Source organism: Diadema antillarum, unplaced genomic scaffold (assembly GCF_040938485.1).
Source record: "Diadema antillarum isolate AM-2024a unplaced genomic scaffold, OU_Dant_1.0 seq00000439_RagTag, whole genome shotgun sequence".
Taxonomy (NCBI): Eukaryota; Metazoa; Echinodermata; class Echinoidea; order Diadematoida; family Diadematidae; genus Diadema; species Diadema antillarum.
Window position 1 is genome coordinate 242,915 of NW_027271415.1, and position 25,051 is coordinate 267,965.

A 25,051-nucleotide genomic window follows, 5' to 3' on the forward strand; every position below is an offset into this window, starting at 1 on the left:
AAAGCAGCTCGCTCAAAAGATGCTTCCTTCTTTCAGTTTATTTTCTCCCCAGTCATTCCTATCGTTCTCCTCCCATGAACCCCTGCCATGCAGGGACGATGAACAAACAAAATGTTACCGATGCTGCAATGAAAAAAGAAGAAGAAAGAAACACGTCCTCAAAGCAAATTATCTACACTTTTCAAGTTGAACAAATTGATGTTCGTAATGAAGAATAAAAAAAAAAGCACGACCTCAAGCAGTGGGGAAACTTGATATCATGGCTTGTGGAAATTTCCATGAAATTTCCACGAAAGCCAGGTGTCAGATAAAGAATGTCGCGCGTATAGGAGTAGTACTGCCACCTTGCTTCAGTGGTCGTAAACAGCGTGTACAAAGCATGTAAACCAACTGGGAACATTGATGAATGATCATTTATTTTCTGCCCGTGAAGGCCCCCTAACCCACCTTTTAACAAACCAAGCCAGAAGCACGTGGAGCATTACGTATACGTTGAACTTGAAAGACCATCATGACAGAATTACTATAAATTTCGGCCCGGAGAAGGAAAATGGAATATTCACGAATGACGTTTACAAATCCATAGAAATTGAAAAGGCTAAAATGGAACGCATGGCTTTTTAGATTAAAAAAAATAACCCACTGAAACTACCAAAACCTAAATAACAATTTTCATTTGCTTTAATACTCCATCGCACGATCTTTTTTTCTTTTCTTTTTTTAACGAAAAATGGAGTTAATTTTCTCTCTGCGGCAATGCTTTGAACGCATCTAATTTTGCGTCATTGCCGATGGCCAGCTTCCTAAAGAATTGATACGAATCCTTTCAAATATACGAAACAAAGTCTAAAGATCCTGGATCCTGGCGGTGAATTTCGGTGGTATCATAAATCCTGCTCACTATCAAAATTTAATCATCTGTTCCTTGCGCCATTTTACCAACCAACTGTTCCTGAAAATTTCATCCTAATCTGTTCCCAAATTTTGACTTATTTTGCGAATAGAGAGACAGACAGGCAGACAAACTAACAAACAAACCAAAGCAGCCAAAAAAAAAAAAAAAAAACCTTTGGCGGAGGGGGGCATGCATTTCATATCGTTTGTTTTTGCGTAACCCGACAACAAGCGTGACAACAAGCGAGCACGTGTCAGCCTTCTTGATCCTCAGCCTCCTTCGGCCTCCGAACCTCTCTTTCCGTCCTCTCTCTCCCTCTCACAATACACTGTACCTTTGTACATGCAGGCGGCTGTAAGTGGCCAGCTGGGTGCTTGTGCATGTGTGTGAGGATCCCAAATCAGAGCGCATGTGAGTGAGCAAGTGTGTGATGTGGTGTGTATCAGCAGGGAGGTGAGACCTCCCTGGTATAAATCAGCTAGTACGTCGCTCTGTTGAGCCGCGTTGTTGTGATCGGTGCGGTGACTGCGTGGGTAAATTTTTGCGCTTGTATAAGTATGTAAACTGCTGCTGCTTTCAACATCTAGCTTCTTTTCTAGCCAGATAATAAAGACTGAAAAAGGCGAGAAATTGGTCCGAACTTAGCTCGTCAAGCAAGTTACCCTTGTCGGCAAGTTCACGCGTGGTGTTACCCTTGTCGGCAAGTTTTACCCTTGTCGGCAATTGCTTCTTCAAACCGCACGCTTGTCGGGGCCGACAAGGGTGATATACGCTGGCGAGATCCCTGAGTACTGGTACTAGAGAATGTTTTCATTATTTGTCTGCTCTCATTATACAATCTTTTTATTGAAGTACATGTAAACTGCATTAATTTCCCTGCTATCTTGTCAGCTTTTTCTTTCTTATAAATCATATTTTGATTGTTGAATGATATTTCTCCACATTAATAATAACAAGTTATCATTCATGGGGTCAAAAATTCATCTACACATAGATCTCACTTTTTATTCTAATGGTTTGTGCTGTTTGGCTTTGTTTTTGCACGCGGTCACTGTCGAGATAGGCCAATGGCAGAGTCCACTGGACAGCCGAAAGCAGGCACCAGCAAAAGGGGGATCAATACTTGATGCGGGAGTGATACCGCGGCCCTACCGTGCCCGCAGATATCCCAAATCAATATTGCAGCCTGCGCAACTCTTGCACGCATACCAAATGACCCACTGCTCTTCTGGACCCATCATCTCTAAGGCACAGGGCAAGGCCTGATGCCCAATATACTGTAGTTGATATCAACAGTGCACAGTGTCCATGTCTCCGTGTACCCAAGAAAAAAATTTATCTACAGTATCTAGATGATCATGAACCAAATGCAATTTGATATTGTTGTACTGTACCATCTCTAGCTGGCCAGGGAAGTCAAAAGTTTTACTTTGTAGATCTTTTATAGTTATTCCAGCACTCAAAGAATTTCATACAAGACATGAAAAATATACAGTTTACAACATCCTGTCCTCTTTTAATGAATGCGAATGCATTATTTATGCAACTGAAAAGTGACCACTACATGCATACAGGTTGTACCTATAGTGTAGCGAGATATTAGTCAACCATCAAGCATTTTCTTATTACCAGTAATGGTTGCTACTGTATTTGAAGCTCTTCAAGATGTTTGATTACAAATGGAAGATTCCTCCAGAGTTAACACATCTACATGTACCGCTGTACAAATATTGTACAGGTGTAGTGATTTTAAACCACTACATGTACACTGTGTGAGGAGTATTTCTGAAGATGGCCGATCAGGTATACATGCATTCTATGACTATTCAGTACTGGAAATACACCTTTCATAATATCTGTTCATTCTACTGTAGCAAACAGTAACAAAATTGCTTGGTATAAACTTACACTGTGCATCATATCACACCGGTTGACATTTTTATGTCCATCCCAATTTTCTAATTACCCCATATTTGCAAGAGAATCTTTGCTTCATACAATTGTACATATTCAGTTACTTCTAGTAAAGTTTCCCTCTGCAAACACAATGCCATCCATGTACCACACACCATGTCACTATTTGCTCAGCAACCACTGTGACAATTGCTCCGGTCTTACGCTGTATTTTCTCTAAGGACTTTCATACAGTTAGAGTCAGGGTTGTGATAGGGTTTTAGGTTTGGTTTGATGTGAGGATTACACATGTAGGATTAGGGTTTGGGATAGTATGTTTGTGGGTAGAATTTACGATTGGCGTAGCATGAAGATATTTCATGGGAGCAATTGTTGCAATGAGCAAATGTCATGGAATCCTGCACAACAGAGAAATGCACTTTAACCCTGGAAAAGTGATGGCCAAATACAGACCACCTTCAGACCCTGCTCATGACTGCAATATTAAATCATACTCTCTCCCACCCCATAAACTGTAAATGTACATTGTATTAAAGGGATCGTATAGTTTTGGTTGAGACCTAATCTCAGGTTTCTCACATCTTTTGGTGAGATAATGAGAAACCTCTTATGAAATATGAAAGAGCATGTAATTCTATAAGGAATTCAACGTTTATTTCATGAAAATTGGTTTTGAAATGGCTGAAATCTCCAAAACAGAGCGATTGTAATAAAGTGTGGGACCCACACTTTATTACGATTGCTTTGTTTTACTTTGTTTTTGGATGTTTCAGTCATTCCAAACCCGATTTTAATCAAATAAACTTCGAATTTTTCTTAATATGGTATGCTCTGAACTATAATAATAAGTGTTTTCTTGGTATCTCGCAAAAAGTTTAAAGCCCAATTCTCATCTCCACCAATACCGTACTGTACAATCTCTTTAATACTGTACAACTGATCAAAGGGAAGATCACAACTGCCTGCTCACTGCACAGCTTGAGAATGAAACTGAGCTCAAGTTTGAGTTTGTCAAACAGAAACTGAGTCACACACCATGTATGTACAGTACATTGTACATGCACGCAAGTCAGAGTTCATACGAGGATAGCATTACTCTACTGTTAATGATTATACTGTTAATTCAGATTGACGTTCCTACGTTGTATGCATTATGCACGTATACAATTACTAGTAGTACATGTTATGTGTACTCACCAAAGCTTCTCCACTCTTTCCATATACAGACTGTATGGTAATTTTAGTGAGTATTACGGTATATAAAAGCTTCTTTACTCTTTCCGCAAAGAAATCCATGAACATAATTTGGCAGAATCACTATAACATGTACATGTAGTATGTACGTATTCATACACATGTAGAACATTTATAATTTGCATTATATGGCTAAAAATACATTTCCCTAGTGTTCTTAATTTGTTACGTTGGATAGGTGACTGCATATTATCCACTGCATTATACAGTGTTCCCAGCAAGTAAACATCCTCATGATATACAATGTACAAGTTAGTGTCCAGCCCTACGTATTACAGCAGACTGAATCAGGCACTCTATTGCATACAATGTACATACATACATCTGTAAACGCCCTCGCTAGCTTATCACATTGCTCGTCAAACTGCGAGGAGGTTTCCCGCAGAGAACGGCAAATCTCACGTTGCAGCCTTATGCAATGCAAAGAGAGGGATAGGGATATAGACGGCATCTGAAATTCTGCCTCGAATGGAGGGCACCATGAAACCCTGGGCACCTCTGTTGTCATAGTGCATTGTGTATCTGTGGTTGATCGCACGCTTACTCAGCAGCCGCCGATTCCATTATGGCCAGCAATGCATTATGCATGGCTGTGAATCTAGAGATATAAATTTGTCTGCTACACTCTGAAATTCCACTGGCCACCTCCCTTGTGCCTCTTTTATGTGTGATAAGACGTCATCGCAACGGTTAGTGAACTCTTTTAAATGTTAATAGCCATTTTGACAGGATCAATGGGACAATGGGATATGAAACAGTCGAACTATAGCGTTATTGCAAATGAAAGTGATGGATTTCTGTACATCCAAATTGCAAAGTTATTTTTGTGTGGATACCTGTTTAATTAAGCTAGACTGTCTACCCCAAGGAATTGCTCAATGTAAGATATCGTTGAAGCAAACGCAATGCATGCCTCCCCTTTTGATCTAACTTTTTGCTTGTCATTAAAACCATCCAAAATTCTGATTTGCTCATTTTAATGGACAGAATTCTTTTCAGACGTGTGCATTGGGTAATAGAGGAAAAAAAAATATTCCAAGAGTGAATCAAATTCAATACCTAGACTTCTTGCATTGAATACAAAACAACACAGCATAAAAGACACTAACACTAAGAGAGTCGAAAGATTCGTATGGTGTACAACATGTACGTTCAAGTGCAGATAACACCTTACTCCATGTACCCAAAACCAACAGTAAAGCGGGGGACAATGCTTTTGTGACGGCTGCAACACGATTGTGGAACGATCTACCTCGGTTCGTCTGCATTTCCCCATCCCTTGATGTCTTCAAGAAGAATCTTTAATAAGACTTTCCTTTTAAATGCTAATCTGTTACCTGGTACTGAATTTTGTTGAAGTACTGTGAAACCAGTCATTGACTGTGTAAAGGTGTTATATAAATGATCCGATTGTATTGTATTGTATTGTATTGTATTGTATTGTATTGTATTGTATTGTATTGTATTGTATGCTACAATGTACAGGTACATTGTACGCAACTGTACCTACACTGAAAATATACACTTTGAACAAACCAAATAATACTTAACAATCAATCATGCTTGTCAGTCACTCAATTCGTTTTGCTGGCAATCCTGACAGATTGGAAGTGAACAACACCCTTACCTTATCGCTAAACTACATTTCCTGCTCAATTTTGTCTCAAATGCCTCTTGCCACTGCTAAAGTGAGCAACTGCATTGCAGACTGATCATTCTAGTGTACTCCCACAGGACAATTTCCATTTTGAATTTCACGAACACATCGAGACATTTACATTTACAACTCAAGCACAGAAGTCTGATCTTCTCCGCACACCGCATTCCCAAGCAAATGATTGGGCATGGCAGTTATTACTTGTGGCTATAGATAAAAGCTCACATTTGGCTAGTGTGGAATGGTACAATAATGAAGGAGTAGGGAGTATTGGTCAGACAGTCAATCTCAAACTTATCACACTCTACTGATTTTGAAGTCCAATGATTTTCAAGTGCCAGAACTTCACATGCTACTACAATATTGTTCATGAGTCACTGGTTCCTTATAGCTGGTAGGCTTGTACGCTCTCCAGTACAATGAACTTTGTAATGCTGATGTTCAAACATTCATCAAAAGCAACATTTTTTGAATGCTTACATTATTGACATAAATCAGAAGAACTGCTAGGCATACATCTTATATTAGCCAGCCTTGATTCTTCTTTGATCATTGATTTCTGATGCAATGAGCAACAATTTTCTTGTTTACAAAGTTTCTTCAATTCTATAAGGGTAATAAATCTAACCACTATAATATGGCACCAAAAGAAAAATACATAATATAATATAATATAATATTTATATTTCTCCTATTCCCCTCCTTAACAGAAATCTAATCATGGGCCACATACAGTTGTATACGTTTTTGCCAGGCCTGTGCCTAAGATACATTTTGCCTTACTGTGACTTTTACATGTAGAGCTGCCCTGGGGATTGAAGCACCCTGCTTGAGGTTCTGAGATAAACGTACTGTATATTGGTGTTTTGCTTCAGGAGAAACTCCACACTATCACAATATGTAAATATTCAACGAGCCAACTGTACTATGCCATGTGTTTTCAAAATCACCTAGCATTTAGGACACAATTGGGATGATTACAATTCTCGCTATCGCCAATGACGTAAAAAGTACCCGGATGTTGATTTAAGCGTCATTTACGGTGCATTATGGGATAGTCCGGTAGCAAAGTCACTTCCGTTCGTACGCGCGTGATACGTGACTAATGCTATTTACACACACAACCGATTGTATTCTACGTGTACTTCCGGTTTTCTCGCCTTGAATTACAGCTTTAATATGATTTGAAATTTCTCCATTCTTAAGAAATTGCTGTTAATAGGACTATTGGTTGTTGCTGCGAAGCTGCCATGTGTTGTTCGCACGACAATAAATGAAAAAAATCTGCAGAAATAGGACCCTTACTGGCATGCGAGACGTGACGTGGCCGCGTGGGTGAAGTTTGCAGGTGACTCCACAGCGCAGTACGTGCACGCGCGACTTAACTAGTGGTAGTAGCACTAGGTAGTAGGCCTAGTGCCTACGTACATTGTACGTACTTACTTGGAAGAAGTTGCTTCGGAGACAGGATAAGTTCGAGATCACTGTTCATTCCCGAATGTGTTTGAATTCGCGACATTTCGACAGAGAACAAATAAAAAAAAGATGGGCATTGCATGACGATATACTGTATATCCAGGTGGGTGAATATTTTCCAGCATATTTTCAGCGTATGCAGAGATGACTGATCTGTGATGTGCACATCGATCGCATGATCAAGCAGTACGCTGTATCGGTATGTGTTAGCTTATGCGCTGCGTGCATGCAGTGGTGCATGCTAATGCAAGGCCGGCCGCCGGATCGAGGGGACTACAGTGTACGAGTACGAGTATGACAGGCCTGGCCACTCGCTGGCTCGGGCGGTACAGGGGCCTACTGGACTAGTATCCGTGGTCGGCGCTGCGCTATAGGTAAGGTACACGTACGCGCACGCTAGCGCTGTGCAAATTATGCTCCGCGCCGGAAGTGCCCTTGCTACCAAGTGCACTACATCTTGACGAAAAAGCCACATCCGGGTACTTTTTACGTCATTGGCGATAGCGAGAATTACAATTGCACACTGTGGTGACCCTGCATTTTGTGCAGAATATCACCTATATTGCATTTGTGCATGACTCCAACAAAAAACTGATGTAAACATTGTTAGAATCACACATGTAACTCCATTCATATGAATGCTTGCTTCCATACATGAATCTGTGTGTGGCATGCAAGCAGTTTTGGACACGGTAGCTGTATCCGATGGTGTGGTTACAGTGTACATACATTGTACATGTAGTCTTTTGCCAGCTCCATGTCTTTGAGTGGGGATAACGCCTTGAAAACACCCTTAAATCATTCTTTTGATGAGCAAAGCAAATGTTTTAGGCATTGCTTCGTATACAAGGGTCCATGGTAACATCGGTCATCCTTGCATAAGGGCTCATGGGATATGTAAATTTAAAGGTTCAGTCACAAATGCTTTTACGAACTGCTATGAATGTTGTCTGAACGATTTTGAGACCATTTCCTAATCTTAAGAGGATCATACGAAACCAGCGTTCATGGACCATTTTTAAACTGTTCGAACATTTGCAGCCTGGTCGACGGTCTTGTCTAAGATTTTTTCCACATCCTACAAAATTTCCTTTTTGCAAGGTGACCATAGGAACATTGTAAGAACAAGGTAAGGAACACCCAAGATTTTTTTAGATTTTGTACGGTCACAAGAGAATTCTGTAGGAGCTCAAATTCTTAATATGATCATAAGAATGCCACAAGTTACATTTTAAGTTGTTCACAGAGGGTGAAAGAATAAAAGAGAAAGGCCGGGAAAAGGGAGAATTAGGGAATGAATGAAAAGATACTAAAATAGTAAAAAGGTAAACCTGGAAAAATGAAACAAAAGGTTTTACGAAATAGAAAGTACACTTAAAATAGAAATAATGGAAGAAAAGGAAGAAGAGAAACTTGCATTATAATAAAGAAAAGTAAGGAAGAGATGGAGATAACCCATGAAGGAAACAAAGAACTAGGCAGAAAGTATGTCTGAATAGGAAATTTAGAATTTTTACAAAAGTGGAAACCCACAAATGGGAAGGAAAGGGAAAGTTAGGAATACCTGAAAATGAAAGAAAAAAATACAGAAAGAAAGAGAGAGATATAAGGGGCTGCACACACATGTGCTCAACCGCTTTGTATAGAAGCTACAACCACTATCACGAGAGCCGAGTTTCGCGAAATTAAAATGCATGCTAAAGATCTTGTCTACACTATATGCATTGAATGTTGACCTAGGCAACTCGTGAAAATTTAATGCCTCAAGAATATTGTTTTACAGTACTTGTAATGCTGTACCACATCACCTACTCACTCACTGACATACCCCCAGATATATATCTATATGCCCGTCTTCATCAACATCAATCCATGGACATTCTTGCAAGCTTTTTATTCCATACTTGTATGCACGAACAGCTGGCTACCAAAGGACATTCTTCCCAGACACAATCAGACTGTGGAGTGCTCTGCCCCAAGATACCTTCAACTGCACCACTTTAGCTCAGTTTAAGCAAGTGGTGCAGGATATTCAACTCCATTAGAAGGGAATGGGATGTTTTTAGCTGCACTGTAGAAAATGTAGTTATCTTAATCTGTACTGTGCATAACACATTCACACCATGCCTGCTAACAGTACGACAAAATACCAAATACAATGAACAGGAAGAAGAAGAAGGGAAAAACAAATTTTAGCTTTTTAAAGACACCTTAGAAAAAGATGCTGTGGTTACCACATTCAGATCAAACGATCGACCCTTACTGCATGTGCTGAACATATTCATAATGTGCCAATTGCTTGTGTGCAGAGCAGCATTTCAAGTGATCAAAATTATCTAACACTTGCAAAAAAAGTGTTTAAACTTAGCTTCTATTCAATTTTGGAGACTCAGCAGATGCCAATATTTTAGGTCAGGTCAACTGAATAACTAAGGTGAGTTTGGTGTGCATGTTTGGATATTACTTTCACGAATTTGTGCAAGAGTATACTAGCGCCCAAAATAAACACATTGAGGGATCAAAGGCGCTAGTGTACTTATGTACCCGTTTGTCGAATGATCTCCAAACATGCACAGACTCACCCTTGTTATTCAGTAACCTAAATTACTTGCATCCGAGTCTCCAAAATCGAACAGATGTTAAGTTTTAACACTTTTAGTATTTACAAGTGTCGGAAAATCGTTGGAAAATCTCGATCGCTTGAAATGCTGCTCTGTACACAAGCACAGTACGGATACATTCAGCGCATGCCAAGGGTTGATCGTTTGGTCTGAATGTAGTGACAAAGCGGCTTTTTCTATGGTGTCGTTGAAAAGCTACAATGTAAAATTTGTTTTTCTCTTTTCCTCGGCCAAGTCTTGCATTAGCACGGTTGCAGCTTCAAAGCGGTTGAACGCGTACGCAAGTGTGTGGTGCCACTTACATATCTTTCTCTTTCTTTTTTATCTTTTCTTCTTTCATTTTCAGGTAGAATCTATACTTAAATATCCCTTTCCTTCCTATCAATCATTTCTTTGTGGTTTTCCTCTTGTCTTTCTCAATTTCCTATTCAACTGTACTTTTGCCTAATTCCAGTTCTTGTGGACGTCATGGGTTGTTTTTCCTTCCAACTACAAGGGTCTTTCCTTTCTATCCTCTCAAATATCTTTTTCTTATGTGTCGTTCTAATGAATCCTCTTCTTCATTTCCTTTCCAACCTGTATAATTCTTTCTTTCCTTCATAATTGTCTTTGCTTTAAATAATCCAGCTTTGATTCATCTTTATTCTCATGAGCACTGGAAAGTGGACCTGTGTGCTATACAAGTAGCCAAGTACCAATATAATAATTACAATCATAATTATAATCATAATTATTATTACTATGTCTATTATTCTACCTAGTGCTTTTCTGTTTTCAATCTATATTTTTCTTTCTCTTTGCTCTCCTCTTTTCTTTCTAAACATATCCATCTTCCCTTTACCTAGCTTTTTAAAGGCTTTATGCACTTGTCAATGTAATGACTCACCCCACTACCCCCGGACATGGGTGCGTCATTTCCTCGTTTGGTCCGTCAAATTTGTGACCCAGGTGTTCGTCATTTTACCAGCTTTGTCCGTCAAATTTTTGACCGAGGGGTGCGTCAAAATCCCATCACTGTCGGTCAAAATTTTGACCGAGGGGTGCGTCATGGTACGTCACTTGGCTATGGAAAATAACACGCATTATTTTGAACCGAGGGGTGCGTCATGGTACGTTACTTGGCTATGGAAAACTGTACGCATCTTTGCACGCTACCGGTCCCGGATACACGTACCGCGAGTGAAATTACAGTGAGCGCTTTCCCGCGGCAAGTGAAAATCAAAGTCGGGAAGCGTTTTGGAATAAGAGGAAAAAATGCTTGCCAGAATCTGGCAAGCAAAGAATTTAAAAGCCACCCTTTCTCCTTACATTTTCCCTCCAACAAACCCATGAAATCATGCATACTCAATCTCAAACCAGGGACTGTTCAGCGATGTAACAACTTAGTTCAATCTTTCCTGTCGAAACGGCAGCAGAAGAACTGCCTGCCGCATGCCATTTTCTGCTCGCGGGATATAGTCCGACCAGCTGGCCAGACGCGCGCGCGACGCTGTTAGCTGTGCGAATCTCTACGTACCGCGTCTAGGCTGTAGTTTATACGCAGTACTCAAGCGGGAATATGAATGCCGTGGCGTGGTGTGTACCTACCTGCGCTGTAGCAGTATACATCCACCGCATTAGCACACCCAGCGCATTCTGCAACACATGTGATTGTTGTGTATGGATTGCATGCACAGAATACTTACTACTGTACGGAATATCGTAGCAGCAGCGTGATGTACGGTGAATGACAATACGGTGCTTACATGGTAAGGGAAACTTGCCGAAACTTTTACAAATTATGTGTACGAACCAAAAGAAAATGAAATTGCTTGAATAAAACGTATGCAAAAATCGTTTCAGTATTTACGGGGGTGCGTCAAATGTACCGAGGATGTCCGTCAAAAAAGTGACCGAGGTGTGCGTCACTTTCAATGTGTTGTCCGTCAAAAAAGTGACTGTGGTGTTCGTCACTTGCAGCGTTATGTCCGTCAAAAAAGTGACTGTGGTGTCCGTCAAAAACCCTGTGTGGTCAGTCAAAAAATGACCATGACGCACCCATGTCCGGGGGTAGTGGGGTGCGTCATTACATTGACAAGTGCATTATTCTTTCACCATTGTCTTATAACCAAATTTTTCACAATCTTCTTTCATTCACACACACACACACACACACACACACACCTTCGCACACACAACATGAACAACCCCAATTCTCAATCAATGGCTACTGCGACTCCGTGCAAGCTGAAAGGCGGAAAAAGTATTATCTTTTTAAAGATACCATAGAAGAACTTGCTCTGATCGCTGTGAGATAGTTACAATGTACATTCAGATCACGCTGCATCACACATGTTTTGTACACCATGCTGCGCTGTCTGCTACTGTGCAACGCAGTTATCCCCGAGCGAAATAGTAGAGTTTTCTACTATCTACATGTAGCTGCGATCGACATATTCCGACAAGTGTAATTAAGTGTCAAAACAGTGAAAGATTCCTTTTCTACTGGATTTGAATCTCACTCTGATGCAAATATTAAAGGCTGTTGGATATTCAGTCTACGTTCCAAAATACAGAGTGAGTTCGTGCACGTTTGAAGATCATTTGTTTGACAAACATTTGCTGGTGCAAAAGTACGTAGACTAGTAGACAGAAAGATCCGTCTGTCCGGAGGACTCTTTTGTATTTTGCCATTAACGCCGTCCTCCGTAGACAGACGGAAGGTTGTAGTACCCATTGCTGTGTGGATGTTCTTAACCACTGTCTCTATGGAAAATTGGGTGAGGTACCTCACCCTTCTCGATTGCGTCTAATTCACGGCCCTAGGTCGGCAAATTTAAGCTTGAATAGTTACATCAACTATTCAAGAATAGACTACACTCACCAGATTAATGAATAATCCAATATTTCGGTCGAATTTTCAACGCAAAACACACATCAACCAGCCCGTCGCGCCGTCACGTTCAAACTGCAGAAACATACAGTATGAATCTATTAGCCAATCACATGCGAGGTAGTTTCTACGTGTTTTTTTTACGTAATAAAGTACCTCGCATGTGATTGGTTTACAGATTCAAAATGGCGACCTACAGCTAGCGAACGGCGATGTTGCGATATGGATAAAATTTCTGTATTATAACCGCGTCACTGTGAGTATTTCGATTGCAAAATGTGAGAAATTAACCCCAAATATTGCTACATAATGTGTCATGTCATGTCAAACTTGTTTGAATGTGAAAAAGCTGTCTGAAATTTGGTTTATCGTAACGTTTGATCTGTGCGCTAATGCCACACAGGAGCTGGCATCATTGACTTCGGTCTGTATACGGAGGGGATCCGTGAAGCCAGACGCAGTCTCCGCGGAGCATTCCCCGACGGACAGATACAGACCGATCTTTCGGTCAAGTAGACTAGCACCGTACCGGCATCAATAATCAACTCTCATCATCAAATGCCATCAAGCTAAGATAGGGATTTTACGGTTGGTGGTCTATGCAAGAATTTGGAAGCTGCTCCCATCCCCCCCCCCTTTTTTTTTCTTTTTTTTTCTTTTTTTTTTTTCTTTTTCGCTAAATGCAGACGGACGTACAGTTTTCTACAGCAGGCATGGCAGTGCAGCACCAGTCGCAGTGCAGTAGTAGGCACCAGTAGCCTACAACTTGTACTGTACCTGCCATTAACGTACACGCCTACCAAATACCTATGCCTGCCTACGTTTGCTGCTTGCTGTGGGTGTAGCGTAGGGAGCTGTGTTCGGCTGCCTGTCACTGGGCACCGTCTTTATTCAGTGTCACTTTTTACGTACCCAGCTGATGACTCGAAGTATAACCGACGGTTTCTTGATGTAATCCATGAAATCAAATGGCTTTCCAGCCATACCAGCTCCATATGCTCCTCCTTGCATATTGACTGTTGTTTCCTAGAAATTCCTGGGTAAACAGTAAATTTTAAATCACAAGAGTTTCCACCTATGTTCCTCAGCTCGGGGAGACAGTTTTGATGATGGCGCGGCCTACCTTATCGCTATATCAGTGCATTCCCAATGCATAAAACTTTGGTGATTGCGATGACGCGCGCGCTCGCACATTCGCACGTGACGTACGTAGTCAAACGCCTACACAGTAGAGAAGCTACACGCGTGGTGTAGGCAGAGTAGCACTCAGCATGCTATACTATCTCCCATTCAAGCATTGCTTCAGACGCCAGTTTTCAAGATTGGCAGCACTGAGTTAGCAGACGCTGATAATCTGCGCGAGATGACCCTGAAGTGAGGTGAGCCCTCGGCGAATTTACTAAGTACTAGTATGTCATTTGCAAAACTGTCCACCAAGGGAATTTCCCTAAGCCAACCAGCCAATGCATGACACCAACCGATCAAGACAGGTACAGCATCTGCGCAAGGGACATATCAGTTTGTGGATAATGTTGTTGATGCTTTTATCTAGATAGTCTACTAATTCATTCACCAAAGTTGTGTCATATTTATGTTGCAATTTGAAATCATACGTCAATCATGTGTTTTCCATTTGCTGAGATTACTGGACACTCACTCGGAACTTTACTTGCACCTGTGCTACCATAACAGTCTTCTGTAAAGCACATTGCTTGAATGGCTAAGGCATGTGTTTTTACCTTATCCTTTTGGTACCATAATACAAAACCCTTCAGGTTTCTACTGGAAATAAGGTGTCAAAAGACGATCCAACAAGTCTTTAGCCAAAAAATTTTTGGTACGGTAACTTCTAGAATGCACAATGGCAAGGTGAACATGATTTTGTCTTATACTGTACTTAGGCTAGTGTCCATGCTGTAAAAAAAGAAAAAAAAGTACAGGGTTGTACTGTAATCTGTTTACTGGTACCCAAACCCTGGCCTTATAAAATGTTCATTACATACACGTACATCTATTCTTTTGTGCATGTGGCATAGTATATGGCATCTCCTGCTGACGATTAACAATTAATTCAAGCCCTTGTCAGTGTATTGTCATATTATAAAGATGTATCACACAATTATTCAATCTCATTTTGATTATTGTTCTTCTGTATGGACCAGTGGTAATAAGTCACATCTGAATATACTTTTTATTTTACAGAAAAAGAGCTTTGAGAATTATTCAAAATGCTGATATGTTTGCACGAAGTGATGAATTATACAACCAGTCAGGAATTGAACCTCTTCAAAGGAGATGGAAAAAAATAATCTTATTCTCCTGTTTAAATGTATCCATCATACTGCTCCTGAATACCTTGCCAATCGAATATGCATGCAAACTTCGCAATATTCTCTCCGTAATACTTTATGTAAAATATTTTTGCCAAAACCAAATACAAATTTTAAACAGAACAGTTTTTTATATTCTAGTGCAATATTGTTTAATAGTCTACCGTATGATATTCGTTCGTGATATAATCTGTATTTTTAAACGGAATATAAGAAGATATGATTTGTTTTGAGGCTGCGTTTTAAATATACATATTTTTTGTTGTTATTATACATACATTGATTAATATTCATTTCACGAATGATTGTTTACATACTCAGGCAGAAAATTCAATTCATCTAGGCACATTTTCCATGCTTTTGAAGTGAATAGGAATACTTGTACTTTTTACGTTGAGTATTTTTATTTTTATTCTTGTTTGTTTGCTGTATACAGTTATTCATGTAATTTGTATTTATTGTTTTACCCTGTAAATCATTGTATTTTTACGTGGACCCCTTTGAAAATCAGTCTTATGCTGAAAGGGCTATCCACCCTGTGAATGGAAATAAATAGATAAAAATAAAAAAAAATAAAAATGTGCATACTACAACCTATAAATACAGCCTGTATTAAAAATATGGAGCTATCATAAGTTATCATTTTAAATGAATATACTTGACAACCCTGACAAAGGATCCTGGGCTATGATCTACAGAGGAGAAATATTGAACCAGAGTAAAGATGCTGAGATAGGAATGATATATTCATAATTCTATACTGAATATCATTTTAAATGAATATACTTGACAACCCTGACAAAGGATCCTGGGCTATGATCTACAGAGGAGAAATATTGAACCAGAGTAAAGATGCTGAGATAGGAATGATATATTCATAATTCTATACTGAACTTCCATCAGTGCAAACACATATAACAGTACATAGTGTCAGATGCAATCAATTCAATAACAAAAAGAAAAATAATCACTAAATGTAGAAAACTGCACTTGTCTCTCTTTTTTTCTTTTTTTTTTTTTGGCGACTTCATTTCTATTCAGTTGGGTTTTTGTTGTTGTTGAAAGAACAGATCTTGAACTTTTTGATGTGTAAAAGATTAAATTTGAAATTTACTTGCCAATGCGAGTATGATGATATAGGAAATCCTTTGAGTGACAGCTATCTATCAAAAGAATGCAGTTCTTATCTGGTTTAACACATTAATTGCCATGGAGACCTGTAGGCCCCGAGTTTCTACAGTGAATAGGTCATAATATGCATTGTGATTGGTTGGATTGCATCACATGATCATGTGCAAATTTCGATAAAGGGCACGGCTAGGGCTGTGCCCTATACCATTGAATCAGAAGTAGATCTCACTGGGCTATAGAACTAAAAATAGTAAACTTTCCCTCGTGCAGTTCTTTTTCACATTGGCCTTTGGCCTCGGTGACACAAAATGGCACTTGGGATAATTTTGTATACTCCAGTATAGTGCCTGATTACAGCATGCACTACTTGTAATATACAGTAATTACAGATTTCTCTCATTTTGTTTATACAGAGGTCTCCTTGGCATATTGTATTGACAAAACTGTATTAATGAGCCTAAAGATCATTCTCAACACACTTTCAACCATTCATGCGATAAAAACAATATATGAATATATATTATATCTATTTATCTATCTATAACATTTTAGAAGTAATACATCATCACTTAGTAAAGACAGAAAGATGTGTGTTTTTTTTTTTCTTACTCTTCTGTATGACTTTTATTCAACTATGTTGAGATGTACAAATAAATCATTACAACAACTTCATTACACAGGGATTCACATTTGTCACAGAAATTGAACACTTGCATATTAGATTACCGCTTGAGTCAAAAACACATTTTATTGATTTTTTTTTAACAGTTGGGCTTTAAAAAAAAAGGAACAGAAACAGGAACAAAACTGCAAACACGGAAGAATGATGAAACCAGGGAGTTCTATGTAGGGCAGTAAAGGCAGATATGAGTGCAAGTCTCCGGGTGTTCCTACAGAGTAAATAGAACATGAAAGCTTGAAGGATAAAAAAAAAGGGGGGGGGGAGACCAACATGCTGTCTTTTATCAGTCAACTGAAGTAGCTGAACTTAGAACTGTTTAATATTTCACTTGAGTCTTAAAGCTTTTAAACATTTCAAATCAGATGTGGGTAATAATATGTCCTCTTGAGAATTCAAATTCAATTACAACTTACTCTTTCATTAAAAATCAAAATGCATCCAGTGAAATCATCCGTCAACAAACAGATCAGCAATCATTTCTGGTGTGAAAGGATGCTCAGATTTGCCTGGCTACTTACATACAATCAACTACAAGCAAGTACATACACTTGGGCTCAGACATCTTCATTGGATGTCTTATATTACATGAGTAACTCCTTCACACTTTCTAAAGTGGAGAAGGTACAACTGTAGAATACTAAATTATGAAATTAAAACTTATAGGTCTGGGACCTCAATTTTCAAAAGGTAATCATTTCTTTTTGTGCCTATTTTTTGTGTGTAACATTTACTACACACATAGTGTAACTTTACACTTCTACTTGGCAAATGTAGACAAAGTCAGAGGGCAACATATACATCTTATTAGAATGAGAATAAGAAAACGTACTAAAATCAACTGAAACAATCACTAACAAATAATCCTTTCAAACACATGCATAGTATTATCAGGCAAAGGACAGGATATTCTAGACAGCTACTCACCACTTTAAAACTGAAGATACTGCCTGATGGCAATCAATTCCAATATGATATAAGTAACTCAAAAAGCACTGTTATGATTAAATCCAGCAAGTTCAACAAAAAAGTATTCCATATGAAATGTTAATATTACAGTTTGTAAATGCAATATGGCAAAAGCCAGAATGTGTCTCGCCCATTCATGTAGAAGAAATTAATGTTTTTTCTAACTCCCTGAAGTTCACTGACTCCCCTATGACCTTTGACCTTGTGATGACCTTCAACTCCCCAAGGGACATTTACCAGCCAAGTTTGGTCACAAACGGACATAGGGATCAAAAGTTATGAGCCATAATCGAAACGCGCCATAAAAACTAAACATTGGGCCCTAAAAGTTCGTTGACCCCGTCTGTGAGCTTTGACTTTGCGGTGACCTTGAACTCCCCAAGGGTCATCTACCATCCAAGTTTGGTCACAAACGGACATATACATCAAAAGTTATGAGCCATAATCAAAACGTGCCGTAAAAACTTAACATTGGGCCCTAAAGTTCATTGACCCCTGCCTGTGACCTTTGACCTTGAGGAGACCTTCATGTTTGGTAAAATGCGTAACTTTGTATAACCACTCTTCCCTCCAAGTTTGATTGAAATCGAAGTCCTTAGTAGAGAGTTATTCAAGTTTTTGTAGTGTTACGAATGGACGGACAGACGCCGTAGGCGATCCCTTAGTCTCCCCTCACCTCCGGTGGGCTCGACAAAAAGCAAGACATGGAAATCTTAAAGCAAAATTGTTTTATGCTAACATAATGCTTTAAAGCTGATTCCTTTTGAAGATATTCTGTATTTTTCAGAAAACTTTTTTTTTTTTTTTTTTTTGACTGCATAGTCAACTTCATATTCAAGCTTATGCATCACAAATGAAGGTGGCAAGGCAAATGCATTTTAATCAGAGTGGTGGATAGGGAGGGAGAGAATTTGTTGTTGTTGTTGTTTTTTCAGTCAGAAGTGTTCAAAATTTTCAACTTCTTTTAGTTCCTACATCAAAAGCATGTCCACCTTTATGTGGCTATTGATAAAGATAGGGTGATTCAGGCTCTGTCACATTTTGATAGCCATTTCTTAAAACACAACACGAGCATTTTGACTGTTGTGCAAACATTTCAGTCAGCTGGTATGCCTGTTTCTCCCACTTCTCACTGTATCCGCCATAAGACCACCGTCCATCCTTCGTACGTGTATTTCAATGAAGCTAATTGACAAAGGATAAACCTTCAACCCTCTCTGCACAAAGGAAATATTCTTGACTTATTCATTTCCCTCCATTACATGGGATGATATTATCAATCGAACAGTCTCCAGAGAATTTGCAGCCAGATCCGAAATTTTTAGCTCAATTCTGGTGACATTTGATCTTCCCCTTTGACCTTCAACCGTTAGAACAGAGGCAAAAAAAAAAAAAAAAATCTTGTTTGAGGGGCAAACATGAACAAAATTTCCCTCAAAATATGTTCTTTCAGGGACAGAAATCTTTTTCAGGGAATATGCAGTTTGCAGTTTTGAGAAACTTTGTAGATGCACACATAACAGAACCTACTTGTTTTGTGTAAGCAGTTTTCACATGTGAGCATAGTATTGTATCGGTATGGGAAAAAGTACTTGCTTTCCCTATCTCTTCAATTCCTGTGATGAGATAGCATTGAACCCGATAGTGTATGAGCAGTAGGAAAAGATTTTTCTGCTGAATATCATAGAGCACATACAATAGGACTATCACAAAGAAACATGACACAGTTTAGTATCCCAAAAACACACATTCTCAATGCAACACAGTGAAATCACAGCAAACTATTACAACAAATGAAATGATTAAATGATTACACACATTCTGTTAGCAAAATACCAATCACTTTCCTCTCTATATAAAGTATTTATGATAAAATATATCTTTTTTATATGCAAATGACCCTTCGTTACATGTGACTCTCTCATTTCAATTCTACTCAAATCACTTCATACACTAACAATGAAAAGAATATGGATGGTTTCATTTCTTGCGATATCCACAACTACACATATTCTTCACACGCAGTGATGTAAGGCGAACATTCACAATCTATTTTACAAAAACATGTTCTGTATAATTTCATCACCTATCATTTGGATTTGAAGTCATTCATCCCCATACATATCACATACATATCACTTCTCCGGACACTTGAAAAGTAATACACTAAACTAGTCTCGATTCAGTCAATTTTAAACGCTGGCCATCATTTCTTACAGCAACAAGTTGATACCTTCACAAGAACATAACTTATTCCTTAGAGAAAGAGTTGTTCCTGTGATATCTATTTTTTTGGCTCAAAGATTAATGAATACATCGCTACTACATCACACATTTTCAAAAATTCATCAATAGGAAACACAAGAAGTTGGAAGGACACTTCAATTTCAGACTAAGACACTTAGTTCATAGTTTCAACTCCTACCAGACTCTGATAATGTACATTACAATAGAAATATTTCCTAAAGTGGTGAGATAGAGGCAACAATGCAGTGAAAATCACAAAAACAAAGCAAACAGGATGAACAAAACCTAGCTAATTTTAGGCACCAATGCAATGCCAATCCAAGATACTTTACAGAGAATCAAATGATCATAGCTTCTCTAGTATATGTCTGATTTTGCTAACATTTTTAGCAATCAGTTGTAAACCCTCCATATTCCTTTGAAATATGTAAACTCCTTGATATCTGCCTGAAAAAAAAAAAAATCACAGAGTATCCAAGGCATGCCTTTAGGCAGTGGACAAACTCAGATGTGCTTTTAAAGGCACATGGTCCCAATGGTTTAGTCGAATATGTATGCGGGCCCACGGCGCAAGTTTCCTATAGAGACCTATGCTATCAACTCCTCTTTAGCGCTTACGCTGTAACCCATTTCCCCGAGTCCGAAGAAGTCCGATCCACTGTAGTCAGTGGTCCAATCACAGTTCAGCTCATGATTCGGCTGAGGGGGATGACAGCTTTAGCAAACTTCTTTTGTGATGTCATAATAAGAAGCACATATGCACGCACCCTGGTATTACTACAGACTGCGTGATGCGCAGAGAAGACAACAAAGGCAACGTTACCTAGCAACACCTACGTGCTTTACTCTTGATGACAGCTCAACTTCAGCAATCTTCGTATTAAAGCGAACGGTGATCAGCAGTATCATCAACAGCGCCCTCTAAACTACCGGGACTATGCGCCTTTAACAGGGACATCTGAGAGACAACAAAGCCCTGCGAGAGTGAGCCAACGTCCTTTTGAACCTCAACTGATAGGATGTGATGAGAGAAATTCAGATGATTCTGCTACAACTGCACATTAGTACCATGCCTCATGCCAAAAATAGGTTCACCTGGGTACAATACGAGAGGGACATATTTTATAACAATAATGACAACAGTACTGACAATAATAATGATGATGATGATGATGATGATAATAATAATAATAATAATAATAACAATAATAATAATAACAATAATAATAATAACAATAATAATGTAACAAAAATGACAAATATTAATTACAATAATAACTATAATATTCAAATAATAATGATAATAATAATAATGATAATAATAATAATAGTAATAATAACGATAACAAAAATGGCAAATATCAATTACAATAATAACAATAATATTCAAATAACATACCAAAGAAAATGATTTGAATTACAGGCAAAAAAAAAAGACAGCCATGTATCTAAAACACATGCTGACAACTTGAAATTGCTACATGAAGCTGAGAATATTCACTGTCTTCCTTAAATGCTCATCAGTTTTTCATTGATAAACCTGTTGATGGCTTGCTTGCTGAGCTACATCTTAGCTCAATGTATCCTATGGCTGCTGTACCATGGTTGCTGTACCCTCAGCATGTTAAAAGTATCAAAGAAGGTTTAGGCACATATCCCTGATATATAGCACACGCCACAATCAGCTTTAGTACACATTGAATATACTAGCAGAAGAGAGTTTTAAGTGGTATACTTAATCCAAAGCAAAAGACAAAATATGATTTCCAAAATTATTCCCCCATCTTTATCTTTCGAAAAAAAAAAAAAAAAAAAAAACATGCACTGGTGATTTGATATTCATTGACGATGTAAAACGATAAATGTCTGCCTGCTGTGCAATAACATGACATTTTACAAGAAAACTTTAATATCCACAATAAATCCTTGAATACAAATTATCCTACTCAGCTAGAAAAAGGTGAATACAGCAATATCATGAATGCGCAGTGCACTTGGAAAAATGCTTGAGATATGGTACACAAAGCTTACTCTAATTTCTTACGTGACATTGTTTTCTTCTTTTGTTTTGTTCACTGCTATCGATATACAGCAAATGTCAATCAAGCTCTTGACATTTCCAGGCAATCATGTTAACACAAATATATACATATATATGTTAGACCAGGTGTGAATGGAGGTGTGCAGTTGAAGACATATTTGAAAACCAAACCTATCATAGTTCCACCATATGAAAGACATGTACTTACATACTTAAAGCTTTGTGAAGTCAACAATTAACAATCAAAGAGAAGCTACAACTTTGTATATACATAAAAAAACTGACACAGTGCGCTTCCGTTATAACGAACACGGTCACAACGAAGTAAAAATTCAGGTGGCAACATTTTCCACTCTATGCATTTCCATTGTTTATTTGTTCGGTTATAACGAAATTTCGATATAACGAAAATTCAGATACATAATGAAAGAAAACTGCCAGTCCTGATGACTTTCGTTATAATGGGAGCCCACTGTATATCCATCCACAACACTTTTAATATAATGATATCATTCCACACAGTAAGAAGCATTAGGGCTGCAACACTGTACAAATCGACTTTACTAATGCCCCTCACTTGAAACACAAGTGATAAATGTCAATGAAACATGCATTCACTGTACAGGTACACAAAATGTATCGTCAAGGAGAATCATGGGCACAAATTTTCTGAGACAAATTTGACATAAAAATTGTAAACCAGACTTCTAAACACAACTTTTATCATCACAGACTTGAGCTGTGATTTCTGGTAACTTGAGATTTAAAAAAAGAAAATATCACTGAATATGCCAGAGTTAAGAATAACACAAAATAAAACAATATGATGACAGGCAATATAATTCCAAAGTTGTGTCCGGAGTACGGAGAGATAAAATGATGACAACAAATTTCAAAGAAACATTCTTAGAACACAGTGAAAGTTAAAAGTAAGTAGGCAAGTTACAACAAAGGAATCAAATTCAACAAGTTATTGGCTAAGATCTGATAAAGCCATCATGTTAATGGCACTTGCACAAGTTTATGTTGAAATAAAGAAGAAAAATCAGTGTTAATGATTGGTGGCAGGCAAGTTATTAATCTATTTTGAATATAAAAATAATCATACTGCACAGAATTTCTGAACTGTCATTTTTTATGATAAAATCTGAAAATACAAGTAAAGCACATAGCTAGGCATTGTTGTCCTTTCTTTGTAAATATATCTAAATAGAGACAAATTTACAGTCTTTCCTGATAAAGCTATTTGGAATGTCATCTACCTGTAACTTATAAGTTTACACCAAGGTACTATTATATGTAGATTATTTCAGAATCAAAAATACATTGCAAAATATGAATACTTGACTCATGCGTGGGAAGTGGGGGAGAAGAATCAGAATATTCAAGATTGATTTCATGAATACTATGAATTATATAAATTCTCTTCGCACGTTTTTCCTTTGTATTTTACTTTCTTACTATACCGCCTTCTCATACATATTTTACTTCAGATGTAACCAACAAAAACAACTAGAAAAGCAATAGGAGAGTGCAGACCTTCGCGAAGCAGCTCATTTACACCCACATACACATAACGCTGAAAATGGCCCTATACCCAAATGATAAAGAATCCTTTCCACTGTCTCTACCTTGTGCTTCCTGCTGCACCTCAAGAGTGCGCTCATCAGTGCACAAACATGCATGCGCACCAAAAATATGTGCAGCTCAAGTTCTGTTGTTTGAAGGCCCTATTATCTAATATGATGAAGAATCCTTCCAAAAAAAAATAAAAGTAATCTTGAATCCAGATGGTGATCTGGATCACTACCAAAAATCTAATCATTTGTTCCGTATGTCATTATCAATCTTTTCTGAAAATTTCATCCAATTCTTTTTTAAATTTTTGAGTTATTTTGCAGACAGACAAACATACAAATCAATGCAGACTAATAACATTTTCCCCTCAGTTTTGTCACTGAGGGGAAAATGCAAAATCCTACTTAAACTGAAATAGCCTCCACACCCACGCATCTTGTGCATTCTGTGACACAAAAATACAACGTGAAAGCAGAAATGACACTAATGATAGAAAAGAAAGGACACAATTCATATCAGGAAGTATGCTAGTCTAAACAGAAAGTTTCTGAGAGCATTTTCTTGCCTACAGACATCACAAGCTTTCTTGATAATATAGAAAGCATGACATGACTAAAGTACTGCTGTTTTAGTACTTGTAGTACTTTTCCTAAAACTACGGATGATAAATAGCTACAAAAAGGTGGGTAAAGATCTCAATATCCTGTACTTTATTTGCTACATTCTGATGATGTACAACTCCTGCACATCTCTTTTGATAACATCTCTTGTATATGCAAGTTTAATAGATAACTCATAATCTACTGATATCTAACATTAAACTGTTAATACAATGCATCAATAACCTCCAATATCTGGCATAGAGACTAAACCTACTGCTTTTCTCTATCAAAAAACCAAAACCAAAACATCCATGTTCACAAATTCCTGGGCAACACAGAGTTTCTCTGAGTCCCAAAATAATCTTTACAAGCCAGAAGTGCTACCAGAAACAAAGAAATATAGACTGAATAGTACTAACCAATGCCTTAAATTGCTTTCTGATTTGTGCTCCCTGTAGAAGAGAGAGAAATTAAGAAGGTAATTGCCATACACAATTTCTTTTCAAATATGTCCACCCCCCCCCCCCCGATCTAATTTCTAACACTACAAAATAACCTAAACACTATGAAATTATCTGAATACTAAACAGGCTATATAAAATGCTGCTACTAATGAATACCATTTCTGAATACAATGATGAAAACAATCAATCTATAATCTATATAATCTATATATGGATTATCTATACATTTTACTAGACATATATTTTTTTTCCTGTGGACCTTGTTTAAATCCTGAATAGGTACATTCCATTTGAGCATGTTCTTGTCCAAGCCACTAGACT

At 38.1% G+C, this 25,051-nt stretch overlaps 1 protein-coding gene across 1 annotated transcript in view; it reads right to left on the reverse strand.

The window, feature by feature from the left end:
• Positions 1 to 13,766, reverse strand: part of LOC139732606 (synaptogyrin-3-like) — a 40,273-nt gene extending 26,507 nt beyond the window's left edge. The window contains exon 1 of the mRNA XM_071643463.1: positions 13,602 to 13,766. Coding sequence (XP_071499564.1) covers positions 13,602 to 13,700 — 99 coding nt within the window. The 5' untranslated portion in view covers positions 13,701 to 13,766. The remainder of the gene's footprint in view (positions 1 to 13,601) is intronic.
• Positions 13,767 to 25,051: the final 11,285 nt, after the last annotated feature.